Consider the following 13,701-nt stretch of genomic DNA (forward strand, 5'->3'; position numbering starts at 1 on the left):
TGTTCCTAATTTATGTGAGGGCTGTTCATCTAAAGGCTGCTGCAGGCTCCCACACCATAGAGCACTGACTTGCAGTTCAGCAGCACATCTCTGTGGTAAACACCTCCATGCTGCTCACAGGAAAAGTAGTCCCAAGCCTGCTAATAGTAACAGATGGTATCTGGCAGAAGCAGGAAGAAAAGTTAAGTGCTGGCATGCATTCTGCACTTCCTAGTAGTTCTTCTCTTTAGGAATCTCTTTCCTACACAGCTCACTGCTCATCCCTTTATTCATGTGATTACTTATGCAGAGAACAGTGGTGCACAAAAGGACAAACACTGCTAGACAAATGATTTTAGAGATTGAAATGGATATGTGATTTTACAGCTAAAATGTTTTGAGTAAAGGAAGCCTAAGTGGAAGAGAGGACATGAGAAAATTCCATTGGCCAATGATGTTTAATCCCATCAATGAGACAGTAAGAAAGCCCAGAACTAGCTAAGGAAGGAGGCTGGACTGAGAATGCCTCATTATAATCAGCTTTATCAGAGATATGTGAATGAAACCAGGCTTTTACCCAAAGAATGATGTAGATGCAAGCAATGATTTCTGGGTTCTTATCAAATGTGTTGTAGAAGTTTTCTGGCATAGGCTTGAATAAGAAGAAATTTTGAGTTTTTGTTCAAGAATACATTCACAACTGTGTTTTTGATTTTATATTGTAGAGGATGAGAGGTAATTATTAACAGTCCAGGCAGATATACATGCAGTATGGTAATTATAGCACATTCAAGGTTGGTCCTTTCATTAGTACATTACACCTTTGTGTTCAGTGGTGACATTGAGGCTCTGGAGTGTGTTCAGAGGAGGGCAACAAAGCTGGTGAGGGGTCTGGAGCACAGGCTTTATGAGGAGCGGCTGAAGGAGCTGGGATTGTTCAGTCTAGAGGAGGCTCAGGGGAGACCTTATTGCTCTCTATAACTACCTGAAGGGAGGTTGTAGTGAGCTGGGGGTCAGCCTCTTCTCTCGTGTGACTAGTGATAGGACTAGAGGGAATGGCTTCAAGCTGCGTCAGGGAAGATTCAGGCTGGACGTTGGGAAATACTACTTCTCTGAAAGGGTGGTCAGGCACTGTAATGGGCTGCCCAGGGAGGTGGTGGAGTCACCAACCCTGGTGGTGTTCAAAGAGCGTTTGGATGTTGTGTTGAGGGACGTGGTTTAGCGAGAACCATTGGTGAAGGGTGAATGGTTGGACTGGATGATCCTGTGGGTCTTTTCCAACCTTAGCGATTCTATGATTCTATGATTTACCACAAAACTGGTCTAAGTCTTCTTCATGTGAAACAGTTTTTCCTCTTCCTTTGCACTTTTCTGGGAGAGCAAGAACAGGAGGAACAGCTGGACACATACAAACATCTTGGTGATATTTGCAGTGAAATTCTAAGGAGAGCTGAGCAAACCTTCAACTTCAAACAGCATTTAAAGAACATGACATTTGGAAAAATACCAATCCACTCAAATAACTCGAGCTGTTGAGGTCGAAGTTTCCCCCAAACCATGGAGACTAACGCAGAGATGCCCACCATGGCATTCGCTCCTGGCCAGCTGTGCAGCACCTGCTCAGATTCCCATTTTTCATAATTTGAGCTGATATCTGTGCTTGTTCTCCTCTGAGATAGCTTGGGTACTTTTGAGCAGATTCTCCTGTAGCGTATCTCTGGCCTGTGAGACCACAAAACTGTAAGAGAATTTTCGCTGTGACCTTGCTCAGAATGAGTACGGTAGCCCTTACACATTCTTAAGATTACAATACAGTTTGCAGTGGTCCTTGGAAGACTTTGCCACACTAGACTCCCTAACTTGAATTTATCACAGTAGTAAGGAGTGTGGAATTCCTTGTTTGGTGCAGAAATTCTTAGCTTCTATAGTTCCTGCCTTCATAGATATGGCTTTCAATAAGATGCCTATAACAAAAAATACCACAAAAAAATCCATTATAACAGTAACAAACTGTTTTGTGACCTGTTTTCTACTTTCCTTTCAGCAACTGCAGTATTTGCTGGCCAGTTTCATCCAACTTTGACAAAGAAGAAGATATCTAGGTGTTCTGTTAAAATTGGGTGTAAGAAGCCAAACTAATTTTGTACTGAGGAAAAGGCAGGTAAAACTAAGGTATTATAGATTGCTGTTAGCAGCAGTCAATTGAGCAATCAGCAGGTGCATTTGCAGGCTGGCTGTCACAAAGAGCTTGGAAATAGCCACAGCTCTGCTGCCTTTGCCTTGTAATGGAGGGTATTTGTGAAGTGAAGTGATAACAGGGTACAGAGGCTATAAGGAAGCTAAAATGTTATTCCATAGGAAACTGGCCTTCATTATTTCTGCAGTATATGGAACAATTTGTGTTAACAGAAAACTTGCATAACTTCTTGCCACAAAGAGGCCTCCAGAAAGGTCAAACCAATACCACAAATACATAGGCACCTTGGTGAATGAAGACATTTGGGTAATGACAAATGGGTACCTATATGTACAAAAGTTTACATAATAATAGAGGATGATTCCATCTGAAATTTGAGCATAGATGCTGGCATACACCGCTGTGCTTCTAAGCAATATCCTTTTGTATATAAGTATTTATGTGTGTATAGGCTTGCATCAAGGAGTTTGTGTAACTCTACAAAGACCCTGGATACGACATTCATCTTGCCAGGGGTAGACAATAACTTCCTTATAGTGAGAAGATGTCAAATAAACAAGATAAAGTGCCAGAGGTTTAAGCCTGAAGTTGAGATTTAGAGACATGGATTTATTGTTGGATGACTAAAGAATCGAGTCTTCAATAGCACTGCCTTCTGTGCATGTCAAATCCATCGTGGTAGTGAGGTTCTGGGTGCAGAGTTTCTCTCTCCAGCATTCAAATCTGTCTGTTGGCAACATCCCAGGAGGTCTGTATAGTGGCATTTCTAGACTTCTAATTGAGCAGTACCTGGTAAATGGCCCCTAATGTATCAAGCAGAGATTTACATCCCAATTCATCTTCAGGGTATTGGAACTATGGCAGACTGTCACTTTTAATAACACACTGAAAGGAGAGATCACGAATGTATGTTGGCATCAAAAGTTGTAGTTACTCCAAAGTAGCTATTTATGTCCATCATACAAATAATATGCTTTACAAAACTAAACACAAAAATGCACTTATATGGAAGGGCTGTGATAATATCAAAAACACATTTGTGTGTTTAAAAATAATGCACATTTTTGATCTTTATTTTTTTCTGAAGGCTTCTTTACACAGTGCATTTGAACACTGTTTTGAGTAGAGTTCTTAAATAGTCCTAGATGAAATAGGACTAGATGAAATACATGGTTAAGGTTAAATCCTTAGTTAAGGCAAAGTGTCTTCAAAGGAGCTTCTATGTGCCACCTCAGCACAGCTGTACTGCTCTTGGCATAGCCCTGGAAGCTACTGTGATCTAAATGCATCTCTGAGATGTATTTCTTTACACTGCTTGTGTGGCAGCAAACAGAGGACTGCAGAATGCAAGTAGAGCAATTTAGTACTATCAAATTATGATGTTGATATGCTGCCACCAGCCACTGGCTGGGGCACAGTGGAGAGTATATGGGATTAAAAGGTATACACCCAGTCCTTTTCCCTACACATCCAAAGGAAGTCAAGAAACACCATTTGTCCTTATTAAATCCTTTCTGCTTTTAATTAACACACAATTGTGGCTGAGATACAGTTTAATGTACCATTTAAAAGAGGCTGTCTTTAAAATCAGAGCATATCCTGAGCTCCAAAGCAGAGTACAATATAGCTGGTGTGGAGTAAGCCCCCTAAATCACTTCTTACTGCTGTATCTAGCATTTCTTAGGAAGTTTCCCATGGTAGACAAGGGAGCTTGTTTTATGGCGCTGGACAAGATTAAAAGGCGAGCAGAGAAGTTGTATTGAATCCACAAAACCTTGATGCTGTGAAGGAGATGTAGAAATGCATGCCAGTGCCATTCAGGTCTCCTTCATGATTTCAGTGGTGTTCCACTATCATCGACAACCAGAAATTTAGGAAAACACAAAGGTGCCCATCTGAGTCCCCACAGATTCCAAACTGATTCCATCACTGAAGTGATAAGGAGGCAGTAGTGCCAGTAGAGACAAATCTGGACTCTAGATAAAAGCTTTTCCCTAAATACCTCTGAAGCAGTACTCAGCAGTTTTTTCTTTTCTAAATACGGAGTGATGGGGGCTAATATACAGCAGTTACTTTAACCTGCTAGTTTCATTTTCTCTTCACTTATTACTATATCTGAGAACATGCAATGCTGTGGAAGTATCAGAAAACCATTTAAGCAGCAATACTGTATCACATTTTTAATTCATTAAGGTTGTTGATGTTTGCTTTAAATTTTTGACTTTCTAAAGCCTCTCTAAATCAAAACATCATATTAGTAAGCTCTCTAAAAATTCATCACAAATCAGTTTACAGGTGACATTGATGTCCTATTGCTACCCATTCCTCCTGGACCATTTCTAACAATTCATTTTTCATATTCCTGCAGTGCTGAAATATGGTTCAGACCAGTATCTGTCCTTTTAGCAATCACCAAAGCAAAGCTTGGCGGTTGTCATATATTGCACTCTTGAGAAAAATGCTAGTAATACTCTGAATTGATTGAACAGCATGGAATCAGAACTAGCTGGCAGAGAAACCATTTAGCTGATTTCAATTCATAAATCTCTTTTCTCTCACTCTATTTTAGTTTAGAAATTGCTAAATATTGCCATTATCTTGTGATGCATAGTATGAACCCATTATTTATAAATATATTAATTTAAATAATATGTGATTGCATTCATTAATGCCCCATATAAGGAAGCAGACTTATGGATTTTACTGAGCAACTTTAATTTAGCACACTGAGCTCCAGAAAGCAAATAGCAGCCCTTGGCCAGCAGACAGGGAGCTGTTTGTTTCCTGAGACACAATGTTCTTCCTCACCTTAAAAACAAAGTGATTTTAAGCAAACTTTACCTGCTTTAAAATACAATTTAAGCCTGTAAGCATGACAAAAAATGATTATAATGCAGGATATTGCTTACAAGGGTAAATTAGTTGGCAAGGATTCACTTTGTGTCTAACAAATGTGTTACTTAACACATTTTTAGAAGGGAAAGAAAGTATGGCCAAGAACTGCTAAGAAACAATGCTCATGCTAGATGGAAAAAAAAGATTTCCTGAAGAAATCTTAACAACCTATCAGTTGTGCTGAGAGCACTATTGCTAAGAACGTGCAAATCTAAAGGCAGAAGTGGCACACACGGAGTTTACAGATGGATGAAGCCGTGTCTGGGACACACACTGGAACACAGAGCCCACCTTATTGCACACTGATCTCTTGCTCCAGCTGCCACAGAGAACGGGCCCCAGCAGTGCTACTCCCCGAGGTATGCAAGCTCTTAACCCTATGCATACAGCTGAGCGCAGACGTAGCCTCTACCATCACACGTGTATCTGCTGCTGCCTTTCAGACTTGATTTCATTTAGAATACTCCCAAGGCACCTTGTTTGTTTCTGTGTTTTATACATATATATATTTACAGATTCAGTCTTAAAGAACCTTGGAAATAGGGCTCTTCAAAGTAAATCCACAGAAAATCAGGAGATGAGGTGGGTTACAGGAGACCAGGGAATGAGTTTTGGGGAACAAAGGCAGAGATCTTGCTGAAGAGATACTGCCAGCTCTGGTGAGTGAAGGAGGAAATCCCAGCAGAGGACAAGCTCAGTGCACAATGGGGTGGTTTGTTCATCTGCTGCCAGTAACAGTACCTACATGGGAGCTGGAAAGCTCTGCTTTGGAGCCTGCAATTGCAGCACTCACTGCCTGTCACCAGGCTGCAGTAGCTCGGCAGTGAAGTTATCCTGCTGTCCTGTTGATGGGTGCAAAGAAAAAGCAGAGAGAGTAAATCTATATTTTTCTTTGTGACAGAGTGGAGAAGTGTGATTTGCATATTAATGAGAGTTCATATTATTTATTAAGAAGGGCTGTTTATCTGAAAAGGGCTGCATGTTCAATTCACTAAAATGGATAATCAAGAGACAAAACTGGGCCTGAGATAGAGCTGAAACTTGGGGAGTTTCCTCAAAAGCAGCATTTCTTTTGGGGAATTTATCTGCATGTAAACTCATTAAATATCTTGTGTTCAGATTCTGGATCTTGAAATCCAATTAACTGTATCAATGATATTCAGCCTTGAGGACCTGAAAAGCCACTTTCTCAGGAAATTAAGAAGCACAAACATACAAAATAACACAGCACAATTCAGAATAACATCTGACTATACTTGAATTGTAAATTGCATGAGCTGATACTGCACTGCGATGGTTTAACAGCACATAAAGCAACATTACTGTTGCTCACTGGAACTTTGTTGTGCAAATTGGATCAAAGAGGTTTATCTACTTAGCAAATTACATTGCCATCCTATTTGCTTCTGAATGGATTGGGAAGAAGTTTCTTCTCAGCCTCAGGTCAGCAGTATCTGTTAAGTCATCTGCTTTGTAACAGGCCACAGTCCGCACTCTGCTCCCAGTGTAGGCACTGGGGTAGGAGGATGGTAATACTGTTCATTCATACTCTCATTTTAGACCTTCACTTTTCTTTAGGAACAAGAAAATACAGCTTTTAATTCTCAGGTGGTCTAAAAAATTGCAGCTGGAACTGGAAAACCAACATGGTTTTCCAAAGCGTCTTCCATTACTAAAACTGAAATAAACTTTCTGATAGAAGAGGCTAGACAGGTGGAAGGCTTCCTTTCATCCAACTGCTCTCATAAGGCATGATTCCTGCCAGCTCCCTTTCCAAAAGATGTGCGTAATTTTGCTTCTGTGTGCACCTACCCGAATCTTGTTCATTTAAGCTAATTTATTAGAGCTTTGATTTGAAACCATATCAAATTCCTTTTTTATTTATTCATCATTTTTTTCTTAAGATCAGTTCCATCAAACCCTTCAGTGTACAACACAATCACAGTCAAGTCTTTTCCTTGGCTGCCATACCAACTGGTTCATTGCCCTGAAAACTGATGTGCTTCAGCCCATATGAAATACATACCCATTTTATAAAAAACATCACAAAGAGTGAGCATTAACATGCTGCCTGCCAAATCACCTCCTCACTGAAGCCTTAACTATGAGGAAAGAATTATCTTAAGGCAGCTTTTCCTTAAAAGAGCATTTTGATTCAGCCATTTCAGAAATCCCTCTAAAAAAGATTAACCACAACTAGAACAAATCCTGTTCTCATAACATGATAGAAAGCCATCACTGCCTGGCAGCAGCAGGACAGCATTTGTGAGTGCAGTAAGAACACCTCATTACTTACTCAACAACTCCTCGGCCCTCAGTGCCTCTGATATTTTATGAATAATCAGACATTTCCTTCATCCCGAACTGGCACAAGACCCAGTAGAATTCTTGGAACAGCTGCAGACACTGCATATGCTGAAACTCCCAGCTTTGGCTTAATGACCACTTCCATGTCATTTATTTCATGTTATATCATTCTGTAATTTATAAATAACCTGAAAGATGTCATTCTTTACATAAATGCTTGAATCAATGCAACTTTTTCTATTTTTTTTAATAGAAAGAAAAACTCCAATGCATTTCTGTGTAAAAAGCAAGAAGTACATTTTCCCCTGAAATGTGGACCACAGCTGGAAGCATTACTGTCCTTCAGTAACAATACCACCATTTTTTCACTTCTGTAAGGAGGTTTACATCAATTTTGTTGTATGTGCACTTGTACCACAAAAAGCTCAATAGCAAACACAGAGCATATTCCCATCTCATGGTGTTTCCAGCAAAAATCTCATTTGTCAAGACAACAGGAGAAGATAAATCATTTTCGAATAACCTTTTGTTAGAGTTCCTGCTTGTTCCAATATCGTAAGTCACAGTACTTTTCCATTTGCATTGTTCTTTGTTACAGAAAACTGAACAGCAGAAGAGAATTGTCTGCCTAAAATAAGCAAAAAATCTTCAGAATACCTTTTTAGACAAATTTTAGCTCCTATGATAACTTCGATGCAATAGAAAAAGATCAGTGATGAGGACCCGTCAGTGATATTTTGGCACATTCACACACCTCAGACAACAATCTCCACCAGTATTATTTATCAAGTTTGCTTTCTGCCTCCAGCTTTGGTGTGCAGGGACAGCCAGAAGTCCACCTCCTGAGCCACACGTGGTCACATGAGCTAACCAGAATGGATCTGGTTTCACAAGCTACTCAGTTACAGCAATTGCTTTTCAAAAGAAAGCATCATGCTAATTTTAGCTTAATGAGACTGCTTTTTTAGCTGAGCAGGTCTTTGCCAACCTGTGTTTTTCATTTGCTCGACTATTCTTGGAGATTTACTTATGATCTATTAAAGTAAATGTTGTCATTTTGTTTTCTAATTAATGTGTGTGAGGGTATATCCAATAAAAGATTCATCCTTACGAATCTAAGTGCCAGCATTCTCTGGATTACACAGAAACTGGATCATTTTTTAACTGCCTGTCCCATGCTCAGATATGTAGCACATAATTCCCTATTATCTTCTTGGTTTTATACCAGAGCACAAAAGAGCACATACCTTCCTTCCCCCTGTGTTGATGCGAAGCGGAGTTAAGAATGGATCGAAAATCATATGGCTGGTTTCAATATTGACGGGTGACTGCCTTTTCCCAACAGAGCAAAGATTCCAAGCTGAGTTCACCAAACCCCAAAAGGAGGGAACTGTAAAATATAAAGGAAGTGCAAGTTCAAGAAAAGTCTGGAAAGCCTAGAGAAATAGACACGAGGCAGACAGCCAGATAATCAAACTTGTCATACTTTCTGCATGCACACATTGAAACTGAAAACAGGCAAATCCATCTAGCACATGATATTAAAACTTCATAAACAAAGACCGAAACATATTGCCCCCTACATGTTTGTACCAGGAAAGAAGGTCTATTTTTGAGTTGCTATAATCCCAAATTCAGCCACAAATAGCTTCTTTGCTGTTAGTTTTATTGAATATTTACTTAGCGATAGTATGTTGCTCATTTGTCCTTATGCTGATTTTACACACATATGATGTGTCATTAGACTGAAACCATCCCATTTTACTCACTTTTAAAAAGTTTTCATATTTAATAGAATTTGTTAAAATAGAGCATAACTGTAAGAAAAAATGCACACCGTGAACTCCCTGTCAAATACCTTGTAAAAAAAAAAGGTTCCAATTGAATGTTGATGGAGGCCAAGGAGTGCAGGTGGGCTCAGAGAGGGACGGGTGGTGCATTTCAGCAGTCACAACTTTGGGTCACCTCCACTGGTGCAGACTGTTATGAGTGTGGCATGCAGCTCTTGTTCATGGCTGGAGAAAGTGCACAGCTAATGGTGGTGACTGTGTTGAAAACAGTGTTTGTAGCTGAGAATCTGCTCTAATAGAGAGATAGTGTTATCCTGCTCTTTGTAGCTTTTGTAGTTTCCATGGAAATATGTGGAAGCATTACTTGTGGAGAGACCTACGTATATATGGTTGAACAAAAAGTACAACATTGGCCAACTTTTCTCTGAGATCAAAAAGACTGCTTATGCTTCAACTAAAGATTAATTAATTACGGGTGACCTAAGACTGAACACCCGAGTCAACTAGTGGATGGTGATGTTGTGCAATATTAATCTCTAATTATATTTAATTAAAGTGATTAGTGTTGCTTCTTAGATGCTCGAAGTATTAGAAAAGTGTTCAGAAGCATGATGAAAAATTCCCATAGGTATTTACACAGAAAACCAAGGCTTAAATTAAAAGTAAGTACCGAATTAACTGACTAGTCTAAAGAAATTAGTAGCTGAATAGAGCAAAATAGTGATTATTCTGTTATTCCAGGTTAACTAGCAGACAAGGTTCTACCAGGCGAAAAGTAGCAAAATATTGCTCTTTTCTTATTTCAGCTTTTGTTCCATCAGGCCATGTTCTAGTAGAGATTAAGTCATTCATGAAATAGTATCTCCTTCACCACAGTTACCTGCACTGTATGTCCATAGAAATCTAGTCACGTATGAGTGGGGATGCAATGCACCTTTGTGTGTGGACCTCTGAAGCATTCTTGACAGCAGTCTGGCACCTGCATTGCACAGGAGCTCCCTTCCAAGCTGGTTTGCATGCAGCCCACACAGCAACTTATGATCTCATTTAACAGGGCTCTCAAGCTACTGGTCATTCTGCCAGAAGTTGCTGATCATGTCATCTCTGCCTTTGTTTATAAATCCTCCTAAACTTACATTGCTTGAGCTTGCTTCTCAGCACATTACATAGACAAAAGGTGACAAGTTTTGGCCTGACAAGTGTCATGTCTTCACATTTCTCCTAACAGAATTTTTTTCCAATTTACTGGGAAGAAGTTATATTGAGATGTATGAAGGGGCTAGAATGTGGGATTGTGATGGCTGTTACCAAACCTATGTATAAGAACAGTGAAATAACAACAGCTAGAACAATACAGTAAGGATTGAATGCTATTCTCCCACTGATCAATACCAAGTATTTGCCTAAATAAATACATCCCAAGTGGAAAAGAAAAGCAATGAAGGAAGAAGGCCCAATAAGGGCACCCTTCTGTATGTGCCATGAACTCACAGACTGTAATCATACTGCCGACAGTGTGTGTTGGACATCCAACAGTGCACATCCATGTCACACAGTCACAGAATGGATGAGACTGGAAGGGACTTCTGGAGGTCACCTCATCCAATCTCCCTGCTCAGAAGGAGCCACCCATCTCCAGGCAGCTTCTGAGCATCACTCAGGAGGCAGCAGCTCTGTGATGTGAGAGGAGGCAGAGATTTTTGAGGTATGGGATCAGAGGCATGTGCTCTGTGCCACGTCCTACATACTACTTCATCGTAGTAAAAAATGATGTTGGACTCAAAGATCTGGGTCATTTAATGGCTGGTAACAGTTAAGTACTGCCTCCCACATCATTTCTCTGGCTGTGGAGAACTTATTTATAAAGAAATTTCTGCCGTTCTGTCCTGTTCTGTTCCTGCATCTTGCTCTCAACTAGAATTTTCGAGGTACTTTCTGAAGAGTTGCTGTGAAGCACTGACTGTAAAAAAGAACTTGATCTAGCTCAGAAGATGACAGACACATCACTTGGATAGGGGCAAGCAACTGTGCACTTCTTGGCACCCCTGGCTCTGGGTATAGAGGACTTGTGGGCTCGTGTGTGTAAAACCGCTCTGGGATGTTTGCTGTGCAAAACCTTCCCTGAAGAAACAACCTCTGATTTAGACCTGAGCAATGCAGAGGCTCTAGTTTAAGAAGTGTCTGTAAAAGAGTTAGTCTGTACAGTAGATGTCATACTATACTGAATTTCCTTGTTTTTCGTATGAATAAAAACCCTCATATGCTGGATTTTTGTGTAATCTAATCAAGAACTACCTGAAAATGAAGAAGCTTGCTTAGCTTCAGTCATAAAATCGGCACTGGAATGACTGGAATCTAAACAAAATTAGGTGTTGTTTATTCTGACCCTGTCCATAAGTAATGACAAGGGGAAGCCAGAAAGCTTCATCAGAAAAAAATGAAGGCAGCTGGAAGAGAGGATCCTTCAAAAATGGTGTCCAAATAAGAAGAAATGGAAAAGATGATAAACTCTGACACGTCAGGTGTAAAACTAAAGTAAAGCAAGTGAAAAGAAGATACTAAAGAACAATTTGCTAACGGCATAAAAACCACTAATAACTTTTTCCCAGTGTATGAGAGGCAACGATCCTGCCTGTGTCTGTAGGGCTCGCTGCTGATGATGTTGTAAAAGAAGCACATGAAAGATAACGTAGAGCAAAGCTCTATCAATTCTTTTCCTTACTGCTTACAAAGGTGCCTAGGGATGTTCCCACACAGGAGCTTCTTTATGGGGAATGAATCTGAGAAACTGCCTCCAATTCAAGCACTGGAAAAATGTTTTTTAATATGAACTGATAAAATGAACACATTCTTTGGAATCAGTCAGAAATCATGGGTGAACGCTGTGGTGACTTCAATTGTCAGAGTCGTCATTTAAATCTGTGCTGTCTCAAAGGATGAAAAGTTGCAAATTTTGCTTTATTTTTAAAGAGCCCTCCTTAAAGAGTCCTCCAGGGGTCTCCTTGCGGGCTGCAGACAAACGGACACGTGGAACTGGAAGCAGCTTTGACCTTTCCTCCCCCCCCCAAAAACACAGGACTGAAAAATTGAGCTGTTTGTTACAGTTTGTTTTGCTGTCACACCTATAAACAGGATAAGGTGATTAGGCAAATTCATTGACATTCCATCAAATGTTAATTAACATGGCTTTGCAGATATCACTGAACCGGGCAATCCCTCAATATCCTGCTGGAGGCAAAAGGAAATACTGCTCAGTAGGTGCTTATCTTCCCCAGGGTGTCTGCTCCTGGTCACAGTCCATAGCAGAAGATGAAGTCTAGGTGAGACAGTGAAATTACTTCCGTGTTACACTAAGATCAGAACTTCCTCTTGGAGTTTGCTCAACTTGTAAGAGTGCAGATTTTCTGAATTTAAGCTACATCAGAGTCTGTGAGCTTAAATAAGGGGAGTCAACTTATTAATGCAGCAGTTCCTTGTTTATACATTTAAGCTTTAACATCAGCCTTGGCAACAGCATAAAACACAATCAAATTGTATTTGTGCAGTGATTATTCTTGTCCTGTGTAATTACTGGTCCCTCAGATAAAATCTCAAGCTACTTTATTGAAGCTGGGAATTGAAACCACAGAGAGAATCAGCTATCTATGTACATCAATAAAGCGGCCCATTAATTATTTCCACCTACTCAACTTGAAGAAAATTACCATACTAATGCCTCTGGGTAACCACATGACCTGCTCTGCTTCTACATAAAAGCCAAACGTAAAGTCATAAAGGCTCTGAGAGATAAATCAGGGACACCAAAGAAATGACAGTATAGAACGGCATTCATGGAAGTAATTGGTCACAGAAATCTCCAGACTGCATTAACATCAGACAGTATCACAATGCCTTCAAACTTAAGAACTGAACGTATTCCGATTTCTTTTCAACAAGTAGAAAGCTAATAGCTGAAATATATCACCAAGAATTAAACAGCATCTCATTATTCAAAATGTGATGAAAAAAAAAATTTCGCCAATAAAACTTGAAACATTTCAAAAAGTAAAAATCATAAAGAGGTCAACAGCAGCAGATCCCATGTTTGTAGCTTCATACGGCTCTGCTCAAATGCCATCATCCTTGATGGAATCCCCTGAAGGCTTCTCAATGACAGAAGAAGTTCACAGCTGCACTGGCAAACCAAGGGGGAAAAAGCAACAGAAGGGGCACATAAGGGGTTAAGATTCTCGAAATACTCTTTCTTTCCTTAAGTGTTTATTTTCTGCTGTACATTTAATACAGACACCCTGCAATAGCCTTCTCAATTTACCTTTTAAATTGTAGCTGCTCAATTCTGCCTAATTAAGTATTTTCTTCAATTGTAAGGGCATTGCCTGAGAGGAGGTATTTAGTAATCACAGTCAGTGACCTCTAAGCCTGCAAGGCTTTTGCTTATTTTCATATAAATATTTGGGATACCAGCATAGGAAACAGCATTATTTCCTTCCTTACACTGATTAAAATAGGCTGATTCGCATTCATAAACTATGC

At 39.8% G+C, this 13,701-nt stretch overlaps 1 protein-coding gene across 2 annotated transcripts in view; it reads right to left on the reverse strand.

The window, feature by feature from the left end:
* The window catches only part of CA10 (carbonic anhydrase 10), a 168,528-nt gene that overhangs the window by 85,940 nt on the left and 68,887 nt on the right, over window positions 1-13,701 (reverse strand). For both annotated transcript variants that reach the window (XM_015279985.4, XM_415644.8), the window contains exon 4: window positions 8,626-8,768. In XM_015279985.4, coding sequence (XP_015135471.1) covers window positions 8,626-8,768 — 143 coding nt within the window. The remainder of the gene's footprint in view (window positions 1-8,625; window positions 8,769-13,701) is intronic.

This window comes from Gallus gallus, chromosome 18, assembly GCF_016699485.2.
Source record: "Gallus gallus isolate bGalGal1 chromosome 18, bGalGal1.mat.broiler.GRCg7b, whole genome shotgun sequence".
Lineage (NCBI taxonomy): Eukaryota > Metazoa > Chordata > Aves > Galliformes > Phasianidae > Gallus > Gallus gallus.